Source organism: Bactrocera oleae, chromosome 5 (genome assembly GCF_042242935.1).
Source record: "Bactrocera oleae isolate idBacOlea1 chromosome 5, idBacOlea1, whole genome shotgun sequence".
Lineage (NCBI taxonomy): Eukaryota > Metazoa > Arthropoda > Insecta > Diptera > Tephritidae > Bactrocera > Bactrocera oleae.
The window spans coordinates 65,064,744-65,088,601 of NC_091539.1; the positions used below are offsets into that span (position 1 = coordinate 65,064,744).

A 23,858-nucleotide genomic window follows, 5' to 3' on the forward strand; every position below is an offset into this window, starting at 1 on the left:
AAATTCATTTCAATTACAAATATCTAAAGTTATATTCTTCTACAACCCAAAGAATTTTAGAAAAATTTTCAACCCAACGGTGAATAATGAAGAGATTGCATTTAAAGTTTTTTTTAGATTACCTCATAAAAGTCTCCAACATGTGAAAGAAATTGCTTTAGATTTTATAAAATGTCAACAACAGAAAGATATATTACTAAATGTTCTCATAAACGTTGACATTTATGCAGGGATTACTCGTTACATATCGTAATACAGGGCGTATACGTAACTTCACACTTTGAGTTTGAATGGAGGAAATATATGTTATTATACCACCCAAGTAATAGTAGTACAGGAAATGATAAAAAAAATATTTTAAAATTTGAAATATTTATTTAAATACATTAAAGGTTCAGAAACCTTCAGAAAACTGTTCAAAGTACAAACTATACCTCTTTTCGGCACAGTTTTTAACTGAGAATACTATATATGCCGTACAAAAAATTTAAATATAAAGTTTTTATAGAGAAATGTAATGTGATGTCTATCCAAATCTATTATAAAAACGGCGGCAAAATCAGTGAAAATAGAAAAATAATTGTTGGAGTTACTGTGCGCATATTACGACTTCTTAATAACATTGAATCTTATGGTGGAGAAAATATACATATGTATAACTAAATTATGACACTTATAATCCATATGTATCGTAAACTCACCAGAGGAACGGAAAACATTTTATTCCCATACTATTAATATCCAGATTTATGCGTGTAATAGAGTTTCTACAGAAAATGATGATCAATTGTAATTGTAAATAAGCTTATCAGTTTCCAAATCACAAAAATAACAAAAGTAAGCGTTGTTTTGATTTCATTAAATTTTTATTATTTAAAATTACTTTGAGAGGATTTTGTAAGTGTTTTTCTTTAAATTTGATTCCAATCGATCGGGCGAAACATAAAATTTTCGTTTTATCTCGAGCATTTCAAGGGTTACAAACAGCCGTTAGCGTAAACAAAGCAATCATACTCTACGCAATATGTTACTTTAGTATAAAAATAGGTAATACATAATTTTTTAAAAAAATTTTATGAGATTAAATAACATAACACCATAAATAATGCAATAAATGCGAAATTTGGAAAATATTTTAATGCAAATAAGTAGAAAAACCAATAATTTCGAGTATTTTTATAAACTTTCCAAAAAAATAATAATTTAATTTCAAAAATGTTTTCAACTTCTAATTATATAAGCTAATGATCAAAAAATTGTACACATATTAGTGTTAGATTGATTTATATACAATTAAGCTTTATTTACATAAGTACACATTAACAGATATACACCTCTACGACCATTTATGCACTGCTTCGTTAATGCTACCTGCGAAATTATGTTTATTGACAAATACTTTTCACGCGCGAATTATTATGTTTTGCTATTCTTTTGGTGATGTTTATTTTTTTGTATTTATTTGTTTATTTTTCGCAAAATTTCCGTTGACTTTTTCAACTCTATATAATTTGGCAAGCGAGTATGCGTACATCGCAATTGCGCGTTCATTTCGCAATTTAGCAATCATAGACTTGAATACACAAAATTTTGAGTATAAACGGTCACACATATTTGTAAATTAGTAAATATGACAACCCAGTGGAGCAAATAATAGATTTCTTTAAAGAATTGAATTTTTTGCCCGAGTTATTCGATTTTATATGAAAGTAAGTTTAAGTGAGATTCACAGGTGGTTAAGTTTCGCAAGATCCAAGTAAGTATATGTTTAGAGTTGGTGATGTAAAATTAAAGACTCGAACATTTTCTAGTTGCTATTGAGGGCTGTACACTGATATGAGCGATCTTCCAACTTTCTGAAAACAGCTTTGTATTACGTTTATTTTTTGCTACAAAATATGCCGCAGTCGTTGGTATTTTCTTAAGATCTGTGTACAAAGAAAACATCAAAATCTCTGGGGCCAAATCCTTAAAAAACGACAAGTCGTAATATAGGTGAAACACTTGCACCATGGTGTTTCTGAGGTATAGTCTCTCATTTGATATTCACGCTCTTTTACTGTTGCACTATCAAAAGGGTAAAAATGCAGTCAAGCAAGTCGAAAATTATGTGGAGTCTACGCAGAAGATATGTTGACCAAACACCAATGCCAAAATGGGTTTGCACAATTTCGTTTTGGCAATATCGCTCTTGGACATGCCCCACGTCTTGAAAGGCCTCGTGAAGCCTATGCGGATAAAATAAAGTCGTTAGCCGATGCAAATCGTCGAATAACAACTCGAGAGATTGCTGAAAGATTACATTTTTCGAATTTTTCATAAAATATTTTACACAATAAAAAACTCGTATTTAAATTGCACTAAAAAACGAAATGACTTAGTGAACGACCCAATAGCTAACAAACTATCTACATAAAAGCCATTTCCAACAGGGTGTTTATAGAACTAATACACTTACCATACACACGACTCATACGTAAGTATGATTACATATATCAGTACTTGCGTTGATATTTCTATTTGCTAGAGAATTTAGCTTATAAAATAAATTTGTTGTTGTTGTCACTATTTACGCAAATGATAGCGCGTGATTCACGAAATGACTAGGCACTGCTTATCAGCTGATAATATTCCCAGTTGTGTATATGCATATGTACGATGTATATACACATATAGGCGGTTAGTCAATGGGCTTTTATTATTTGCACTGGGTCAAGCAATCAAGTGTGAAATTCGGCTGAATCATTTTAATGAGGAAACCCCACAAAAGCGCAGGAGAGTGCATTATAACATGTGCTTGCATTTTATAGATTGCATGTGATTTTCCAAAGTTTGCCTAATTAATCAATAAACTTGAATTACTCAGAAACATACATATATGATAATTAAATGTCTACATTATTATAGATTATTTTCTAATTGTATCAGGAATTATTGTATATATGGAATATTCAAGCACTTTATTGATCAAAATACGGAAATGTCTTCTAGAAATACCTAAAAATACAAATACATATAATACTAAATAACTCTTGTTGAATTTTCTACTTTAGGAAGAGTGTATAAAGTTTTGCAATTAAGTATTAATCAAGGTTTCCAATAAAAACAAATCCACCTCAAAATGTATTTTCGCTTATCCAATTCAATCGAACTTATGGTTATACTAACTTACGAACTAAACAAAGTAGATCACCGAAAAACAGTTCTTGGATGGATAAAATGCGGTAGGAATCCGATAACGTAGAATGAACACTCGTTGCATTGGAACCACGCATGAAACTAACCACCTCTTTTTATGCTTCCTTAAGTCTAATTAACCGCTACAACAATAAAATACATACAAATACTTACATAACTTATTTTAATTTATTTATACACTCAAATAAAGTTTCTGTTTGAAGACTTTTTCGTGTTTAATTCACATGCTTCTCTTTTAAGACACTGAGCCGAAATTTATTTTAAAATAATTACATCCTTTGGTACGAGACCTATTGAAAGACATAACATTTCAAGCAAAGAAATATTTTTCTATGGAAATGTCAACAGATTAACTTTTTAGGTTATAATAAAAAGTCATAGAGGTTAAAAAAGTTCAGATAGAAACGAGTTCCAATAAGATAGATAACGCTCTGAAAATTTGCGCACGTCTTTTTCTCCCCTAGAAGCTGCTCATTTGTCGAAACGGCCGTTATCAGCTCTCATATAAACGGAATGATTAAAATCAAGTTCTTGTATGGAAAACTTTTTTATTTGATGAGATATCTTCACGAAATTTGTATGGGATAATTTTCTATGCTGCAATATTTGAAGAAATTTTACATATCGGACTATGGCAGAAGTTTGTATTGTATGGAAGTTTATTGCAACCGAACTTCATGTTTTTTCCTGTTACTCAATATTTTTTCGATTCGAAATTTCAAGTTATCAGAAAATAACCTTAAACTAACAACAACTATAAAAAAGTACAAAATCATTGAGTTACATACATTTTCTACAGAAAACCCTACAAAAAATTTAATATGCTCGGTTGACAGGTTAAAAAATTCTCAACAAATTCCATACTTTAAAAACGTAGTGTACTTTTAACCTTTTGAAAAGTAAGAAAAAATGTTTTGAATTTTTTCGGTGTTTTTATGAAACCCATAAAAGCTTTAATAAAGCCGCATAAATACTCTTTGGCACGCAGTTTTATTTATTACAGGTGAAATCAAAGTTAAATGAATCCAATTGATAAACATAAACTCATTAATAATTCGAATAATAAATGATTTTATTAGCACCAAAATAAAAGCCAACAAAATTAATTTCATACAAAATTTGATAAGTCGAAACAACGCCTAACCACATAACTTTATAAGCACATGTGTTTGGATATACAAAAAGTGCCCCAGAGGTTGGCGCATTTGTGGGTGCATAAATAATTCTCGGAAAAAAGACTGCGCAATTAAACGAATTGGCGCATATCAGAAATGAAGAATGCCACGAATAAAAACAATGGGCCAACAACGTGGAGCGTTTAGCAAACAGGTTGGAGAATGAAGACTGGAGATGGACGCAGGTGTGTAAGTAGCGCGAGTGCGGCTGTGGCGCTATCAAGCTTAACAGCTGCTGCTGCTTCTGCTTGCTGGCAAAAACGCAATGGTCTGAATCATAACAACAGCACGTTCGCCTTGCTGATTACCAAACAATTAATAACAACACTAGAAAAGTATGAAAACAAAACAACAAGAATTAATAAAGATACTGCCACAATGCCAAAGAAACACAATTGAACCTAACGCAGTGGTTTTTTCAACAAATTTATATTTATCTATAATTATTTTAGGTTGCAATACATAAACATTTCAATAGTTTTTTTTACCCTGGACAAGGTATATAAACAATTTTCTACGATGCTTGTGAAACTCAGAAGGAAACATCGGGGATCCTATAAAATAATATATAATATAAATGATCAGCGTTTCGTCGAGCCACGTCCGTTTGTCGGTACATACGCGAAGTAGTGCCTTAGATTTTGAAATATCGATCTGAAATTTTGCACACTTGCTTTTCTCTCAAATAAACAGATAAACTTCTTAGTCATTTGGCAACTCTGCAATATATGGAGCGCCGAAATGCGTATGAGGAAAATAATACTTTTTTGCACCTAAATGAAATCAATAAACTATTTGCCATAGATAAATCTAACCTTCTGTGAGCGAGACATTTAGCGCATGTCTGATTCATATCCAGAATAGAAAGATAGCAGAGACTTGAAATATTTCTTATAACTCGACTGTCCAACTTTTGTTTGTTATTGTGATATACAAGTTGTATCTATAAAAGATACCACCATCAAAAAGATGGATTTTTTATGACAGTACAGTCAATATAGTGAAGATCGTAAAACACATACGAACGCATCAACTTTTGGTCAGTTGTTTTATTCGCGAGATTAATTTCTTCCTGACTCTAGTTGTTCCGCAAATATTTGCGCCGGAACCCGCGCTATGTGTCTCTTGAGGTAATAAAAAATTGTAGGAGGAACTGAATATTATGCCTGCCAAGGCCTGTAGGAAAGTCAAGTTACATAAAAATCAGTTACCTAATCTGAAAAAGTTTCTTCATTAGTTAAGTCAGTTAAGAAAATGTTTACAAGAAATTCTCTTAAATGATATTATACAATAAAATACAATTCTGACGAGTTCTTTATTACTAAGTCATATGTAAGTCATTAAATTTCTATTTAAGCTGTTTGGTCATCAAATGTTTTTGAAGGTTCCTCGGCATTTATTGGAAATTTCTAAAAATTTCAGCGAATTTAGGTTTCAATATACAAATTTCGTAGAATAAAAAACTAAATATAACGCTGACCTGTACAACAACAAGAGCTATTGCAAAACTCGTCAAAATACAATGTTTATTTCACACCGAAAATAAATTCGTCTGGGGAGAAATATTCATAACATTTCATTAATTTGTACATTCAAGTGAAATGGACGCAAAAATATTGTGAATGAGTACACAAATATAATATTATATAATATATCTACACATGTAGTTCAAATAGTATAGCGGCTTGTTATATGGTAAAATAATTTTCATTTATTCTGCATAAACCATTTTTTTTAAAGTACTATAATATGTATATAGCAATATACACACATACATATGTGCAAGTTATAACAAGTAAAACATGTAGATATGTATATAATATATATGTATATATATGACATTTATGTATGAACATACATATGTGCGGTGCGATGCGTGCTTTCAAAACGCCAAATGCGTTTGCTTAGCGAAATATTTGTTTGTATGTATGACATTGCAGAACATTACTCGCTGTCTACAGATGCCAGCTGAAGAACAAACAAAAAGTTAATTGAAATATTGAGAACCGAAACTAAATTAAAACTGTACAACACATGTATGTAGTATACTACGAGTACATGAATATTTGACAGCAAATGTTGCCGTTCCCACGTAGCAGAGCATATTTTGTGTGTTGCAAGTCAAATGCTTAGCAATGTGATAATGTACACAATTGTTATGCATGAATTTAAACTTCGGTGTATAGTTATATTGTACTTAGACAATTATGTTGTACGAAAAGTATTAACCAATGCATTGATGTTTTCGGTACACATAGTTTAAATATTTAAACTTAAACGCGTTGTTCGCAAAATAATCGGTGAAGAAAATTTACCCTAAACGATTGAACTGATTAACTTGAAATTTTCACACGACCTTCTTAGACATATTTATATTTTGATTTTTTTAAACGATTCTAAAGTGTAAATTTTTTCACAAAAAGCTACTTTTTTTTAAAAACCGCGATTTCAAATTTTTGACTATTCGTTCTTTCGATCATTACTTGTATTCATTTATAATAATAATACGTTTTTTAGTTTTCCTTCTGGAGATCGGATACCGAATAAGGGAATACACAATTTTTAAAAATGAGTCACCGGTGATTGCAAGTGAATATAACTCCTTAAATCAATTGAGAGGCTATCACAATGTAAATGAGTAAGAAGAAAGCCGAGCTTGACTAAAAGGTTATACATCTGAGCTCTAGCATTATATGCATTAATTAACCATGTTTAATATTTCAATAATTAAGTCTATAACAATACATAAATATATATTATTTCAACTAACATATACAGATAAAATGATGGTTGTGACATATGTTTTTAAATTCGAGCAGATTTTTGCGTAAAGCGGCCTCATTCATTCATTATATCGCCCATTCACTAAATTTAAGCTTGACGTTTTCTACATAAAAAATTTTCCGCATCGATGTTAAGGTATGAAAGCAGTGAACTTCAGACAAGCATTTTCGAAATCTCTCTCGACGCCTTAAATATTGTAAACAAAACATATTTCCCTTTTCCACTGATACTCCCCCTGATATACATTTTTCATCACTATTTTATTATTACCGAACTATCATTCGCAGATTTTTGATGGATTTGACACCCAAAACCATCCCGTAGATCCACACTGCATATACATAGATATGTAAATAATGCTTAGAAATTTGCTAGATGCTCGCAGAAGCTTTTCTTCTCATTTGTAGCGGACTCTTCGATGTTGTGCTACAAAAGAAAGGATCTACAAGTCGCAAGTGGAATCGATTAAAAGCATTTTCATAGCATATACGAGTATGCGCACGCAAAGTTACAGTTTTTTGCGAAGTTGTGACGGTTATCAGAAAATAATATTGCTGTTATTCGTCGAAAACAGGATTAACGCAAAGAAATTGTGGTTATACACAACTCCCAACAAATTAATGTGAATTTCTATATACATGGTGACTATAAATCCAGCGCATAAAATCAGTCGTATATATTTCTTTTCGGCTGAAGGAACTGGTTTTGGAATCCTTCAAAAACATGGACACCACAAAAATAATTCGAGGTAGTGTGGATGGTGGAATGACCGCTTTTAGGAAGTAGAGTATTAAATAAGGAAGTAGGGCTCCAAAGCGTAATAAACTCTGGGATATCACCGGCAGTAACTTGAAAATGTGGTATTAGCAGAATTTAGAGCAAGCACGGAGTAAGTAAGTAAGATGGGACGCTATCACATTACCTTTGCTTATGTCCAGCCTTCAGGCATTTAAGATGGGATATCTTTCCCTCCTTATATTCCAATCTAAAGGAAACTGGACTGCTCGATTTCAAACATGACGTAACAATACTCTCCCAAAATTTATTCAGAAAGTTTAAAAAATTCAGTAAGTTTTGTTGCTTAAATTTATTGCTACCAAACACTTCACCAAAATACCCCAAATTACCAATTTAGATCGCCACCCAACTTTTCGTTTTTTTAAATTAAATTTTTTTTAATTACGCTGAAACGTTGTAATGCAGTACAAACCTAATTATTTCATCATTTGTGTCAGTTAGATAACACATACTGGAGTTCTGATAACATGATCCGAACACTTTATGTAAACAATTAATTTCAAATTAAATCCATTTAAGGATTTTAAAATTCATCGATCAAAACTTTTTAATACCATCACTTTGCATTTGCAAGCAATTGAATGTGGTACATGAAAGTGGGAAATTTCAGACCCCACAATGTCAACGAATGACGAACGAATTTCACTTGCGGTAATTTTCGGCACTCGAATGTCGCCGCTTCGGCTTTAATGTCATGTCAACCGCAATCAATCATAAAATTCTACTCGTACTACCGCAAACAACCCCCAAACTGTGTTTTGTGTGCATTTGCCTATTTGCACATAAACATTTCGTGAGTTTTTTTTTTTCGTATACCCACCCATAACGTGCTTTATGAAATATTTTATAATCGTTTGTGGCGCCTTTATGTGTACTTAAACTCTTCCGGCAATCAGAGGGAAAAATAAAAAAATAATAATGAAAACAAATTTCGGAGGCGTTTGACATGCGATTTTAGCATTAAAATTCTTAAACAACGTATTTGCGTACAATACAATTAAAATTTGAATTTTTGTCATCAGTAGCTGTGTTGAGTTAATGAATTTCTTATTGAAATTCTTTTTATGACTTGTTGACTCTATTTTTTAGACTTCAAATACTTAATGGCATGTATTCATTATATACAATAATTATAAGCTATATTTAGAATTTGACTGAAAAGCAATAGTATCGATAACTCAACTCTCTAGGTGGCGTCGGTGTCCAGATTTTTATAAAGCGGTTATTTATGGTCTGAAATTGTTCATTTTTAAACAAAATATATAACTTGAAAAACTAGAAAATATCCAAAATATGGTGGTATAGAGGTTTAATCTTCGAACCGAATTTATTTGAGCTATGATATGCTATGTAAGTAGTGTTCAAAATCAATTTTCTTAGAGAAGTTATTTCCAATCTTTTGTAGTCACTTGACTTTAAAATTGTAAGATTTGTTGAAGAGCATAGCATGGAGACTATTTTATCGAGTCCCCTAAATTTCATTCTAATGACTCCTTTTAATAGCAATATATTTTCGAAGGCAACTCTCCTTTATTTACGTAACTATATTGCGTAACTTTCCTGCAACCTTGAGATACTCCTGCACCCAAATATATTCTTACTTTTGACGTCACTCTGATATATACATAAGCTTAGTAAGCACATTAGGGTGGCTTGATATTTCGTTTCTGATTAAATATCTTTAGAAACCACAGTAAAATCGATCGCCTGCAACGAAATTGAGTATTTTTTTGTTATCCAATGCAATAATCAGCTGATATAAAGCAAAGAAAGTGTTGCCATCTACTTGAAAATTTTAAAACATAAAAATCTATAAATAAACATTATCTACAATATGGGCATAAAACAGAAAAGCTTTAAGAAATATTTTTATGTAGGGTTGCCAACAGTTGAAAAGCAGTTAGTGAATAACTGTTTTGAAGGTATTTTGAAGCAATTATTACAACTTGGGGAAAAAACTAAAGATGTTCAAAAATCCTTACTGCCGAAAATATTAGAATGAGGGTTGCCACCTATTTCATTTTTGTATACAATTAATTTGATAATATAAATGAAATAAATGAGAAATGGGCAATAAACTAAACAACGTTGTGGGCAATTTCAGTAGCAGATATTTTAAAGAAAGATTGCCACCTTTTGAAAAAAAATTTTGTCAAACTAATTCAGTAAAATAAATTTAAAAAAAAAATTATTAAAATATTGACTTGGAACGAAATATAATTGACACTTAAAGGTGCATATAAATATTTTCAATATCGTTGTCACTTGTTTAAATAGTAAAAGTTGAAAATCAGCAATCAATATAAATGAAGCAATCATAAATAAGAAGCAATTCGCATAACAGCCTGCTGTACAGTATCGGAACTGATCCAGATTTTATCCAGCCAAGGGCTTTCGAAGATATAACCCTGTTTGAATCGGTAAGGAAAAAAGTAAAGAAAGTACAACGAAGAGTTAATTAATTTCACCGGAAAACATTTCTTTCCCCTCTTGAAAAAAAGTACGAGAAAAACATAAAAAACTACTACCAACCTAATATAAATATATGTATATTTGTATCACCCCCATTTCAACTTTTGTTTTTCCATTTTTATTTCACCAATTATAAGCCTCAAATTAATTACAACCCCACCCAGTTGCATGCATTTGGCATTCTGGTCTTCCGGGCGATTAAGTCCGAAAGCGGAAGTAAAAAATTATGTACTATACGTACATACATACATACGTATCTACGCCCTTCGATCAGCTTAATTCACCCAAAAAATACTAAAAAAAAAACAAAAAAGATTGGAGAAAAGGCAAACAAAAACGAGGAAGTAAAACACAGAGCCAAAATTACAAATTACAACAATGTTCGTATAACGAGTCCACCGCCACCATATGTTCGTACTCGCATACCCATACTTGCGGCCTTCTGGTGTTCTGGTGTGTGGCCTTTGAAAAACGGTGGGGGCATGGTGGCAATTAAAGCACTTGATCCACTGACCTGTCATGTATCCGCTGATAAGTGTGTGTGCTTGCGTGTTGCCCTCGAACATTTTCCGTTTACCAACGGCAAACCGACGATTTTCCAATACACCCACAACATTGTTACGTGTATATATCTCCCCTTCCTCTACCGCGACAATTCGTGGATATCAGAGGAAACCATTCAACGTCGGTTTTAAATTTAATTTCACACATTGAGCGTGCTTACAAGCACTCACACATAGATGTGAAATCATGACCATTTTTACGAGGGTAGCTGGTGGGGTGTCCCTGTTGAGTGCTGTCCATTTACAAGTATATGAGTCTTCATGTCCCCCAACATTGACAACGTTATTAATGTTTAAATAATTAACAGCAGCGGAAAGCCTGAATGCAAATGATGACATTAAGAGCTTTTTTTCGGTTAGCTTTGTTTAAATTGCCGTTAGAAATACGTCGAATAGATTGCCAATGCAGTAAAAGCCCTAACCTCAAAAATCTTCTGTAGTAAATCTATGGTATTTAAGTACAGTATAACAAATATAATAAATAAAGATAATTATATATTATATATAATTAAATCCATTATTTTTCCAATAGATATTGCAAAATAGATCATGGTGTAGTAAAACACCTAATGCTTGTATTATGGAGGCCTTCCATAAGAAAAAAAACAAGATTCATATTCATATAAAAAAAAAAATAAGAAAAATATTTGCCAAATACATAGAAAACCTGCCTTAAATTTAGAAATATTTTTAAATGGAGACCCTCCTACTAAGAAAAGTTATCTTAAACAAAATGTTATAAAGCGTACACTAATGTATGAAATTTATGGGACTTTCATCGATGATTTTCAATACACAAAGCAAACCCAGCAGTTTTCTCCACATTCAATCGCCTCCCATTCGGCTGCACGACCTACATGGTCAGATTTATAAGCTCTTCACATAGTCCTCTCGCTAATTTTCTACAGATCTCTGATCAATTTCATCGAATTATATTATGTATACAAGGCTTTTGACGGACGGACATTGTTTACGGAACATTGATATGGTCGCCGAGAACCTTTTTTGACAACGGGCTTGAGTTCTAAACCCAGGATAAACTTTGCACAATCAGATTATAATCGCTCACAGGTAATTTCTATGAGGATTGCCTAAGACTAATGTTTATCGACTCTACTGGTCCTCGAAACATAGTTATCCTTGTCTTTGGTTTGTGATCCGCTTTTCTAACAGCCAATGACAATTGGCCAAGTGATTTGCCAATACATTAGGGTTTCTTTATCCATACGCACACATCAATTGATATTAAACGTAATAATTTCGCTGAAATATCTTACAGGTTGGTAACCTAGACACTGCCCCTGATCTACGTATGTAGTTATGCTGTCCAATTAATGCCAGCAATATCAAAACCAGAAAGACAATATGTTCACTAGCGACAGGGTGATAAATGCAAACAATTGGCAGGCCATCGAAGCCATTCAAATGCGTATCTACCACATGAGTGGCGACACATCTTTGACCCATTATTTTTCGCATTCTCTGCGTTTTCATTTTCTCTACTATACAGCAACCAACGAGAGGAGAGCGGTGTACACCTGACTGCCACGAGGCGTTAAAATTATGCAAGCACAACAAATAACTTGCTAATGAGGCGCCGTTGGATTTTTGCAAGACCAGCGTCGAAAGGGTTCTACTCAAAAACAGTAACAACAACAACATAAAGCGATATGCAACGAGCTCAAGGTGGCATGCAGGTCGCTGGTTGATGGAAAATTACGCACATACTCGCACACGCGTGCACATGTCCAGCGGCTATCTCGACGGTCAAGTGAAGGCGGGTGAGCGCCGGAAGGAGGCGTAAACTCGTAAATTGGCATCGTAGTAGGTCGTCATGCACGGCACAAATGATTGAATCAAGTGCAACGTAAAATGTGCACCTCTTCTATGGATGCACAACAGCAAAGTGTGTGAACTCGCACACAACCAAACAACAACAAGAGTCGAATACGCAAACACACGCTCAATATACTATATACAGTTTGTGCTGTTAAACACTTTAAATGCACGTTTTCTTTTCGTGATACTGATACATAGGTACTTTCTAGGTCAAAACTCTTCACTTGTCTTTTGTTTTCCTCACATACACATTTTTTTTTTTTGTTATATTTATTCCTCCTTATAGTATACATTTTTGCCTTGAAATCGTAGTGGTATTTGAGTGTGATACTCAATGCATTTAGTTTTCAACTTTGAGCTGAAATTGGTTGTTGTAGGGCGTGGCTAACGATAGAGTTGTTGACACGTGTCGCTGGAATGTGACGAATTTTTGTGAAAAAAATGTGAATAAATAAAAATAAACCATTTGAGTGGTAGCAAGTGTATGGAACCGCATAAATTGCTGCTTAGTGAAGGTGACACCATTAAACCTGCATACTTTATTTATAAGTCCTTAATGATACATGCAACGATGCTTTTTTAACTCTCTTTTCAAACAACCAAGAATTTTGTATTTTTATAACCGTCGTTTATTGTTAGCTTTCAATTTTTCGCAACTACAATGAAAGGCAAGTTTTTTTTACTTAAAAACATCAGTCCCGATCAAGGCCGAACCAATACTTGATTAGATCAAACAACTATGGTTATACACGTCTCAAAAGCAAAGAAAAATCTTAACCGCTGCATTTTGATAACGCTTTGAACGATATTCTTAAACAAAACGCATCGTGCGAAAATCGTCTCTTTTGGAGTGATGGGTAGAGGGAATCATTGGTTCATATTTCTTCAAAAATGAAGTCGACCATAATGTTACAGTCAATGGGGAACGCTATAGAGCCATGATTAATTACTTTTTCGTGCCTGAATTTGTGGTTGTGGATGTGGACGATCTTTAGCTCCAACAAGGCGGCGCTACATGCCATACAGCCAACGAAAAAATCAATTTATTGAAGAAAACTTTTGATAAGCGTCCCAGATCGTGCAATTTAACACCGCTGAACTATTTTCTGTGAGGTTATGTGAAGTCGCTTATCTGCGCAGATAAGCCTGAAACGATGCTCCGTTTGAATTTATTCGAACCAGTCGCGACGGTCACTTTCCCGAAGTCATTTATAAAACATAAGGCAAACCCTTATCTTTTTAATGAAGCAAAATTCTTGGCCATAAAGTTAATTTTTTTGCGTTTAATTTTTTCTTGAAAACCACACGTCTAAAAAAAACCAATTTATAAGAGCACTGCCTGAACTACAGGTGTGCGAAGAGTGTAAAGCTTGAAAACCTTTGAGTATGCGTTCGGTATCCGAGATAGTATGTTGCTAACGTCATTACAGTTGAATCTAAGATCTTAAAATATTACAGTACGTGATTTTTCCTAATATTGTATACTAGATCTTCGCGAGTTTTCAAAGAAGTTTCAGATGGTCTGGCGACTTTGACAAACACTTTGCAGGCACAATTTACGATTTTATACCCAAACGAGATAGAAATATGGTTTCGTAGTCAAAAGATGTTAATGTAGACGTATAGACTCTGAGAACACCAACTATTTTATTGTTAAAGACTCCATAAAAACTTATAAAATATTTTGATTTCTTTAAAGATAAGAAAAGTTAAAAGAAAGCAAATTTTTCTTTCCAAGAACTATTGTTTTTTGTTATTGGTTAAAAGGAAATGTATTTGTATTTGCATGATAATTTTAGATAATGAACAATACCTTCCGAAATCATCAATAAATAAGCTTTGCTTTTGATAATTTTCCAAAGAAAATATTTTTATTTGGTGCATTCATAAAATGTTAATAGCCAAAAGTTATGTTTAAGAACTTCTGTAGGACACTTACATGGACTTGCTATATTTTCAAAAACAGATTTCTTAAAATCCTTACACGAAATGACAAAATCTCCAAGACAAAAACCAACAACGCGCAACCCAATCCTATGCCAAGCATAACAAACACAGCATAATAATCTGCCAAAATGATGACATCAACCTGATTTTGTTCTTGTTTTCTCTCGCCTATCTCTAGCCGATACCAGCCCTGCACCAAGCCCGCCGAGCGTATCCACCAAATCACGTGCTCAAGCTGATCAATCAAGAATGAGTGCTTAGCCAAATACATGGTCCTTTGAAAATTCATAAAATCCTTACTCAAAATCACAAAATTATCCGTCGTTTTGTGCCGCTTCTCGTAGTAATGCAAGAAATCTAGCGTTTCAATAGCGAAGTAATTCCGCTTGGAGATGTGTTTTATATAATCAAAGACGCTCATACCATCCAAGCCCGTTGTCGTAATCGCCGGTAGTTTTCTCAAAAAATCCACATCAGTTAGTAAACCCCGATTCATAAACGATATAACGGTTGTAAAATTGCGCGCAACAAGCTCATAAAAATCCGACGGGACGCACGCAATCGTATCATGATGTGCATAAGTGAAGAGTATACCCTGATAGACGGCACGTATCAGTAGGGTAAAGCATAACCAGATGATGAATAGTAGGCGTCCATAATGCCGCATTGGAGTATGTGTTGTTGGCATGCCAAGTAAAATAGCTAGAGAGTTCAGGAACGTCTGTACATTCTTCTCAAAACCTTGCTTACAATATTTGCTCAACATTGACAACAAGGCCCAGCATACGAGGTACGTGCACCAAATGAGTAACCAAGTAATCGCATCGAAGGGAAAAATGAACTGCTCCAAGGAATTTAAAAAATATGCCTTCCTCGAGATGAATAAAATTTGACGGGTCTGGTAATAGCTGGAGACGCCTGAAACAACATCCAGCAGTACTGGACTTTGACTGAAAGCACCCAAAGCCATATCGGCTTCGCCGTGCTGTAGCTAAAGCAAGACAGGCAGACAAATATAAATTAGTTTGTAATTCTGCACAAGTGGCCGTTTTTTTTTTGTTAAATGATTTACCATTTTAATTGCGCCAAATTGAAATATATTATCTGATGGTACTTTCACTTCGATTGTGAAATTCAATATTTTACTTAGCTCACGTAGCAGATAACCCTCAATACCGCCCACTACATGATTGACGCCCTGATCATCAGTACGCAAGTAGGCGAAAGGTGGTATGTGCCAAATGGCGGCGCGCAAGACACAACCATGGAAATTCATTAACTTGCGTGGAAATAGTGTCGGGTTCACGAAGTGCGTGCCATTGAAGCGGCTTATAAGTACCGGTTCCACGCCACCGCAAAAGTCGTCCGTATATGGAAAATACGAGTATACCATTATCTCACCATGAGCATTCTGTGTCTGTACACTACAGTTAATCATGGAATTCTCCCAACAATATGCAAATATCTGCTGGAGATTGGCCTGCATTTGATCATCGCGCACTTGCAAAAAGATATAATAATACTCGTTGTAGTTGTTGTGACGCGTGTCGGACGCAATGTCAATCTCACTGCAATTGATAAAGAATTATATTATAGTCTAATATTCCAACGATTTTTGTCTCACCGAAATGCTTCAAATGAGTCCGTCAGTATGACATTATAACGTTTTGTGCCGTCCACGCGTTGCTTGGAGTTCTTGTGGAGCACCACAAAGCGTACCATAGACAGACCCCACATATGAAAGAGCTTTTCCATGAGATTATTGTAAAAATTGCACGTGTGCGGATTACGACAGCATATAATGAGCGTAAAGAATGTACCCATCTGGAGAAGTTGATTGTGTATGACTTGCATGGTCGCATGAGCAGCTATGAGATTCGCCTCGTCATGCTGTTCGCCCGACTTGCTGTGATAGCTCAAGTACAATTGCGTTATGTTCATTTTAAACAGAAATGAATCAGTTGCCAGAGATCTATTCGACTATATAGTCAAAGTGCTACTGCAACCATAACCTTAGAGGATCCACTATTTATGAATAATCCTTTGGTGTACCATCTATTTCTCGACAGTTTAAGTATGGATTTGCTTGCTTAAATTAATGTGGTATTAATTACGCCATAAACTTAAATTTATTTACTAGAAAGTTAAACAAAAGTCACTTAATTTCTGATTATGGAAATATTTTTCAACAAACATAAACATTTTGTTTAGGTTAATCAAACTGTCAGAATTGAATCACTTCATGTAAAACAGCTGGTATACTTACACCAACGTAACCCATTTGAACAGCCGAGTGCTTACTTTTAAGTTATCCAAACTAAACAAACCAGCTGGACGAATATATTAGGTGATTAATGAGAACTAGGTAAATAGTAAACAATAACGCGGACACGGACGCGCTATAGCGAATAAGTACCAGTTAGTGTTGAAAATACTTGATAGTTAAAGTGTCTTCTAAGAAAATATAGTAAAATAAACAACACTCAATAAGTCATTACATGGAACGTGGTTACAATAATTAATAAGAATAAATAATAAAAATGTTCAGTTTACACCATCTTTAGTAAATCGTTTGAAAAACCATGGCCGATATATTTAAGGTATTAAAACGCAAATATTACGCTGACCAGTTCAAATGGGCTAATGACTGTGTAAGTCCTCGAAAAACATTAACGTTAGTATTTTATGTTCAGATGAGAGAAATGAAAGCCATATTGTGGTGTTTCTCGAACTTAATTTCGTTTAATTTTGAATTCTTTCTTCTTTTCAGCAAATACTCATAAAAAACAGTAAAAACAGGACTACCAAACATAAGAAGACTTGATTTGCTTGACTTTTTGGTATTTCACTGATTTCTTTTTTTGCTCTAAAGAGACGTAGAAATTCAATATTTTGACCTTATTATTAAATTTGTACATTTTTTAGACATTTTTTAAGCAAATAATACCGACAACAAGAGAAGCCTTTCAATTTATTTGATCATTAATTTCTTCAATTTCTCTGTATTATGGTGACTTAATAGACTTCGTAATGCTAGTACCATAGAGCATCGCCAGAAGTAGAAGGTCGCTTGGAAGACAACAATCGCACGAGAAGTCTACTAGTATATCCAATATTCTACGAGCCGTACCATCTCTAGCTCCATATATCGAGTATGAGCTTTTCCATTCTTCCAGTTCGCTTTGATCAACTGATGATCGAGATAGCTCAGTAAAATTTAGTAAAAATTTTACGTTTTTGGAATAATGTAACCCGGTCATAAAATTGTGTGCTATTAATAATGGTAATGATTATATCATGTCCGTCAATCATGCTGATATTACAGTCATGTCTTCATATTTATAGTGTGGTTATCTTAATGAAACTAAGTCAGCAACCGCCCTATGGTACATGGATTCAAAATTTTGCCCCGGAATAAAATTACAAATTTTTATAATACATTTTGGCAGGTGATTTCAAACATTTCATATATGTATTTATTTCTTGCAAATTGAGATCTTATCAAACCGTCGTTAAACTCGAAATAGCTTTTTAAAGACTTACTTACCAGAAATTGTCTTTACATTAAATATAAGAAATATTTAAAATATATTTCTTTTTGCAAAATATTTTTCACTCGACATATGTATAATAAATATAGATAATATACATGTGTCAGTATCAGGAAGATATTTTACAAACTTCTCCAGAATTCATAGCAGACACAATGCATTTCTAAGAAATCTAGAATTTTCTATTACTCGAACAATTTCTATGACTTTGTGTGTTTGCTTCTTTCTTATCATGCTTTCATTGCTTCCAATTTTCTTGTGCAATTTCTTTGTAAAAAGCGAAACGGATGATTTGAATGAATGAATGAATATATTGTGGAAGTGTGAAAATCTGCATTGCAAATTTAACATTCAATTTGAATACAAAACTGTCAGTATAGTTCGCAATACCACGGAAATGATGCTGTGGGTAAATATGATGAATGACTGCATATATGCGCATGTTATGAAGGGTGTTCTGAAGAATTTTAAAATTTTTTTCTAGTACTTTGCTGTACGCCATATGAGATGAACAGAAATAGTTATAAATCTAAGTAAAAATAAAACAGAGTTGCATCTTTGGTTCCGGTTTGGTATTGTTGGCTTGAAAACAAAATTTTGATAAGAATTATGTGGTGGTACTGATTGTAATCCGAAAATCAGTAAATTGGTGAGCCTTTTTTTACTTGAATTTTTTTTGTTTTTAAGTGGCATGTGGGGGTAGGTTTCTCTCTGGTCTGGAATTTAAAAGAGATGAGAGACAAAAATTTATTTGTGAGAGTCAGAATTTTTAATTAGCATTTGGTGGGAGTTTTCCCTGGCATTTATAGCGAGATGAAAAATAAAGAAACAGTTGTGAGAATAAAATTTGTTAGCAGAAGTGTTTTATAGCAGTTTCGAGAATAAAAATCATATAGCTATAAGACTACTGTTATACACCAACTACCAATAACTCGAATAAGCGTAGCAAATGCTATTTTTAAGTATAACAGAACGAAAGTCAAAACATAAATTTTTTTAGAAAAAATGTTGGAGAAATAAAGCTACGTGAATGTATACATATGTCAGGCTCCCACATGAATCATCATCGAAAAATGGAGTATAAGCTAGATTATCAGGTATAGAATAAGCATAATTATAAAGCTCGGTTTCTGTTCAACAATTTCTATTCTAACTGCAGCTTAGTCTGAACTTTTTCTTAACTGGATATTTTGTCTAAGGTATTTCGATACATTAATATCAAACTTCAAAAAAATATCCGCTCAACCCATCGATAAGTTATCATAACCTACAATTCTCTGCTCACTAAAGATCCAATAATAAGCTAACAAGCACACAATACATAGATCATACACCTCTCAAAGCGCATACACTCTGACACACTTTCCACAATTGAAATGAGGCAAAATTAAATTTATTCAAAAACTACAAATGCCCATTCATAAAATTTCATTGCAGAAATTTAGAACACTTGCACTATCGCTAGCAGAAAAAACTACAGCAGAAACAACAACGCGATGAAATGAAATGAAAGTGTAACAAATGAAATAGTTCAATTGATGAGAGTGGCGAATCGTATTTGGCAAATCAACAGACGTGTGAAGACGGACAGGCAGAAGACAGACACACAACTTATCTTAGCGCAAATTTGGTCATCATAATGGCAATTGAAGCGACGATGATAGTGCTAGTGAAAATGTCATCAATGTTAATGAAAGTGTTGCCAATGAGCGACACACATACAAACACACACACACACGCATTCTCACACTTTCGCTTACAACGCCGCATTCAACTAATGACCGCGTACGCAAAAGAATTTTCACTTATCGACTTATAAAAGCGAACGCCAACGATGATGAATATGGCAATTGTAGAAATGATTTCGCATAAAAATTAATCAAATGAAAAACAAATAATAAAAAGAAAAAATAAGTTATTATTACGTTCAGAATGCGTCAGCGAAATCAAAATATAATAAATAGTTGACTAAATAAATCTATGAATATACAGTTATGGCTAGAAAAAACATGGGCAATTGACATGCTTTGCGATCTTACTTCTTCGACAAAAGAAGATTTCATTGCTAAGTGTCAGCTAACGGTTTGCTTGTACTCGGTAATGTTTTCATAGAAAGTAAAAGGAAAATACGAAGAAGTACGCGAAATGAAACGTCAAAAGACTTAATTAACTGCTTCATTTATTGATGGAAGAATTAGACAAAGATAATTGACGTGTGTATATGGGTAATTATATATGTATGTATACCTATTATGAGTAGTAAAAAACTTAAGTGCTTGATATAAATCAGTTGGTTTATTTAACTAGACATACCAACATATAATAGAAACTACGAAATTTTTACACAAAAAAATTTATGAATTTTTGAAATTAGTGAACTAAAAATTCAGTGAGTTTTATACCTAAATTATTGAATCTTTTATATACTATTATTTAGGAATTTTTTAAATCAATCATGTCAAAAATAGAGTGAATTTTATGACAAGTATCCGAAATTTTTAGATTTCCATTGGACTTTAATTAAAACAAAAAAACAAGAAACAAGAAAAAACGTTAACTTCAGCTGCACTGAAGCTATAATACCCTTCACAAATACGAAAGATTCCTTACAAGAACTTGTTTTTGATCGGTCAGTTTGTATGGCAGCTTTATGCTTTAGGCATTCGATCTGGAAAATTTCTTTGTAGATTCTACCATTGCTTTAGGCAATAACCCACGCAAAATTGAATTCGATCGGTCAGTTTGTACGGCAACTACATATATGCTATAGTGATCCGATCTAAACAATAGTTTCATAATCATTTATTAATATAGGTACATATACATATGTATATACAATTCGTCCGGTCCACCAAACATAATTTTAACCTCAGTCTGGAGAAAGTCTCGAGATGTTTCTATATCGCCTTCTTCTAAACAACTTTGACAATTGGCGTTTTTCAAAAATTTTACCTGAGGTATATTCAAATCAATTTTGACCGAACTTGCATACCTGATATCATTTTACATTCGAAATAAAATATTTTATATTACATTACGCAGAAAATCTTGCTTCATAAATTTGCTATTTCCAAAAGTGCTAATTTTATACACTGAAGAGCTCAACCGCCGGCATATTGAGCTGTGTTGATTTATTATATTCTATTGGGTATTTAAGATGTCAAAATCGTGCATTTGTTGTAAAATGTTGACACTATAAAGAGAAAAATTATAATTTTCGTCTTTTTGTTTTTACTCTACTGCTCCGAACTCAACCCACTCTTAATCAACGCGCCTTGCTTTAAAACAAAAACTCACAATTCCTTTAAAAGCCTCTACTGTATTCAAATAATCCATTTTATATTTAAATATATTGTAAACAAGTAAGGAAGAGCTAAGTTCGGATGTAACCGAACATTTCGTACTCTTGCAACTTGCCACGATCAAAGCCAGGGAAATATCTTCAGGTGCATACGGTTTGTTAGAGCAAAGAAAATCAATATATATAATATGTAGTATATGATAGTTTGGGGAATTTGTGAACCAATTTCACATATTTTCGGCATTAACTTATATCTATCTCGATTAGTTTTAGGTGATACAAACAACCGTTAGATGAACAAAACTATTATACTCTGTAGCAACAGGTTGCGAGAGTATAAATATATATATGTGCTTGTTCAGAGGATTAACAGCCAGGTAAACGAGTTCTGCTCAAACCAGTTGACTAACTTCTGTGTTGCGAAGGGAAGGGAAAGCTGTGACAGCTGTCCATCAGCCAGCCAATTAAAGTTGAAACAGGTAAATGGACGCATGGCTAAAAAAAGGATATCCAATTTCCAGCTCTCAGCTAATTATATATGCACAAAGGTATATAGCAACTTATATATTTAGAGACCAACAAAAAATGGATGAAATTTGTGCGTGAATACAATCGAGTACAATTGCAGATTCACACTTTAACGAACACAAATACATTCATACGATATATAAACAGTATGGGGCGGAGGGGCTTTAAGTCTGATACACCTGCAAGGAACGAAAGAATGAAATTTAATTAAATTAGTGAGTGCGCCAAGAAAAACCGATGCAAATATGATGAAGCCAAATAATCAAGCGTAAAATCGCGCCATTCCACTGATGGCTTCGAAGAAAGCGAATATAAATTGTGCTTAGCTGGCAGGCTATTCAATTAAGTCGCTGGAGAATGCAAGAAACGCGGGTGGATGTAAAGAGAAATTGATGGAATTAATGATAAAACGTCTGACTTTGTGAATACCTGCCGCTCGAGATCTGGCATCATCATACATCAATAATTACCTTGAAGAAAAGATGAGTTATTTCATTAACATAGAAAATTTGCGAAAAGCGAAAGCTCGATTTAATGATTATTCTAAAAATTTAATGCAAACAGTGCCTATGCAATTGGGAATTAGAGTGTAAAATAAATAATATAATATGGAATCAATTTGTTTTTAAATTATGAGCTTTGTACCTCAAATGTTGCTCGTATACGAAAAGATACTAGCTTTCTGCGTTTGAGAAGTTATGCTTTGGTTAATTATGTATCATAATTTAGGATGGTTCGGTAAACAAAATGCGACCAACTAACTCCTAAAAAAAAGAGAAAAGTTAAACTTCTTTCACCCAAAACTCCGTGGAGCAGAAGGATTCTACAGGAGTCATATTAGAAAATTTTCCGTAGAAAAAACAAATGTAATTTAAAATCGGGAACCTGAGCTCAACAGGAACCTCATTTCATCTATAACTTTCTTAATCTAGAACATAAAAAACATGCATTATTTTTTTTAAAATCACCAATGATAGACGACCGAATTCTTTGGTATCAACAAACAAGTTTTATCTTTCAATTTATTGGCAAGAAAACAATCAAAGAGATATATAACAGAAACCATACTATGTGGTGTCAAAAATAGTTGTAGCTGTTGTTATAAACATTTGCCAAAAAAAAAATAACAGATCTAATACCGATATTACACAGCGACAATATATACGAAAGGCTACAAAAAATTAGTATTTAAATAAGCTATATACCTTTTTTAAAGTACTACAGAATATATCTCGATACCATCAAACAATCCTCCTACACTCAATAAAAATCTAGGCTCTGGGTCAGCTTAAAATTCGTAGATACTCCGATGTGTCGTGCAATATTAAAAGACTCACAAATGAGTGAGTCTCAAAATAAATCTGTCCGCCACAATTCCCCTCAACACATTTCAATTCTATTAAATTAAGAATATTCAGTTATGGATCCATAATTTATAATTCGTTGCAGCGAATTTGTATACAAATAGCTTTCATTGACGCTCTTTACTGTTAGCTCACAAAATTTGAAACAAAATCGGAGAATTCTGCCGAAATTTCTTATACACTTTAGTCATTACTGCGAATTAAATGAAGTTTGTCGTAGTGAAATGTTTACGAACTCCGCATTCACTTCTCCCGCACACATCTAATGTTCTACCGTAAAATTAGAGCAATTCCATTAACTCGTAGAAAAAGCGTTTTCGGTTAAGAATCGTCGTTGT

General features: G+C 33.3%; 1 protein-coding gene across 1 annotated transcript; it reads right to left on the reverse strand.

Moving 5' to 3' along the window:
- Positions 1 to 14,713: 14,713 nt before the first annotated feature.
- Positions 14,714 to 16,939, reverse strand: LOC106618597 (uncharacterized). Its single transcript, XM_014236396.3, has 3 exons — positions 16,401 to 16,939; positions 15,849 to 16,344; positions 14,714 to 15,767 (listed from the first exon to the last, which is right to left on the reverse strand). Exons 1-3 carry the CDS (start codon positions 16,715 to 16,717, stop codon positions 14,778 to 14,780), a joined length of 1,803 nt encoding a protein of 600 aa, XP_014091871.2. The 5' UTR covers positions 16,718 to 16,939; the 3' UTR covers positions 14,714 to 14,777.
- Between the last annotated feature and the right edge of the window lie 6,919 nt (positions 16,940 to 23,858).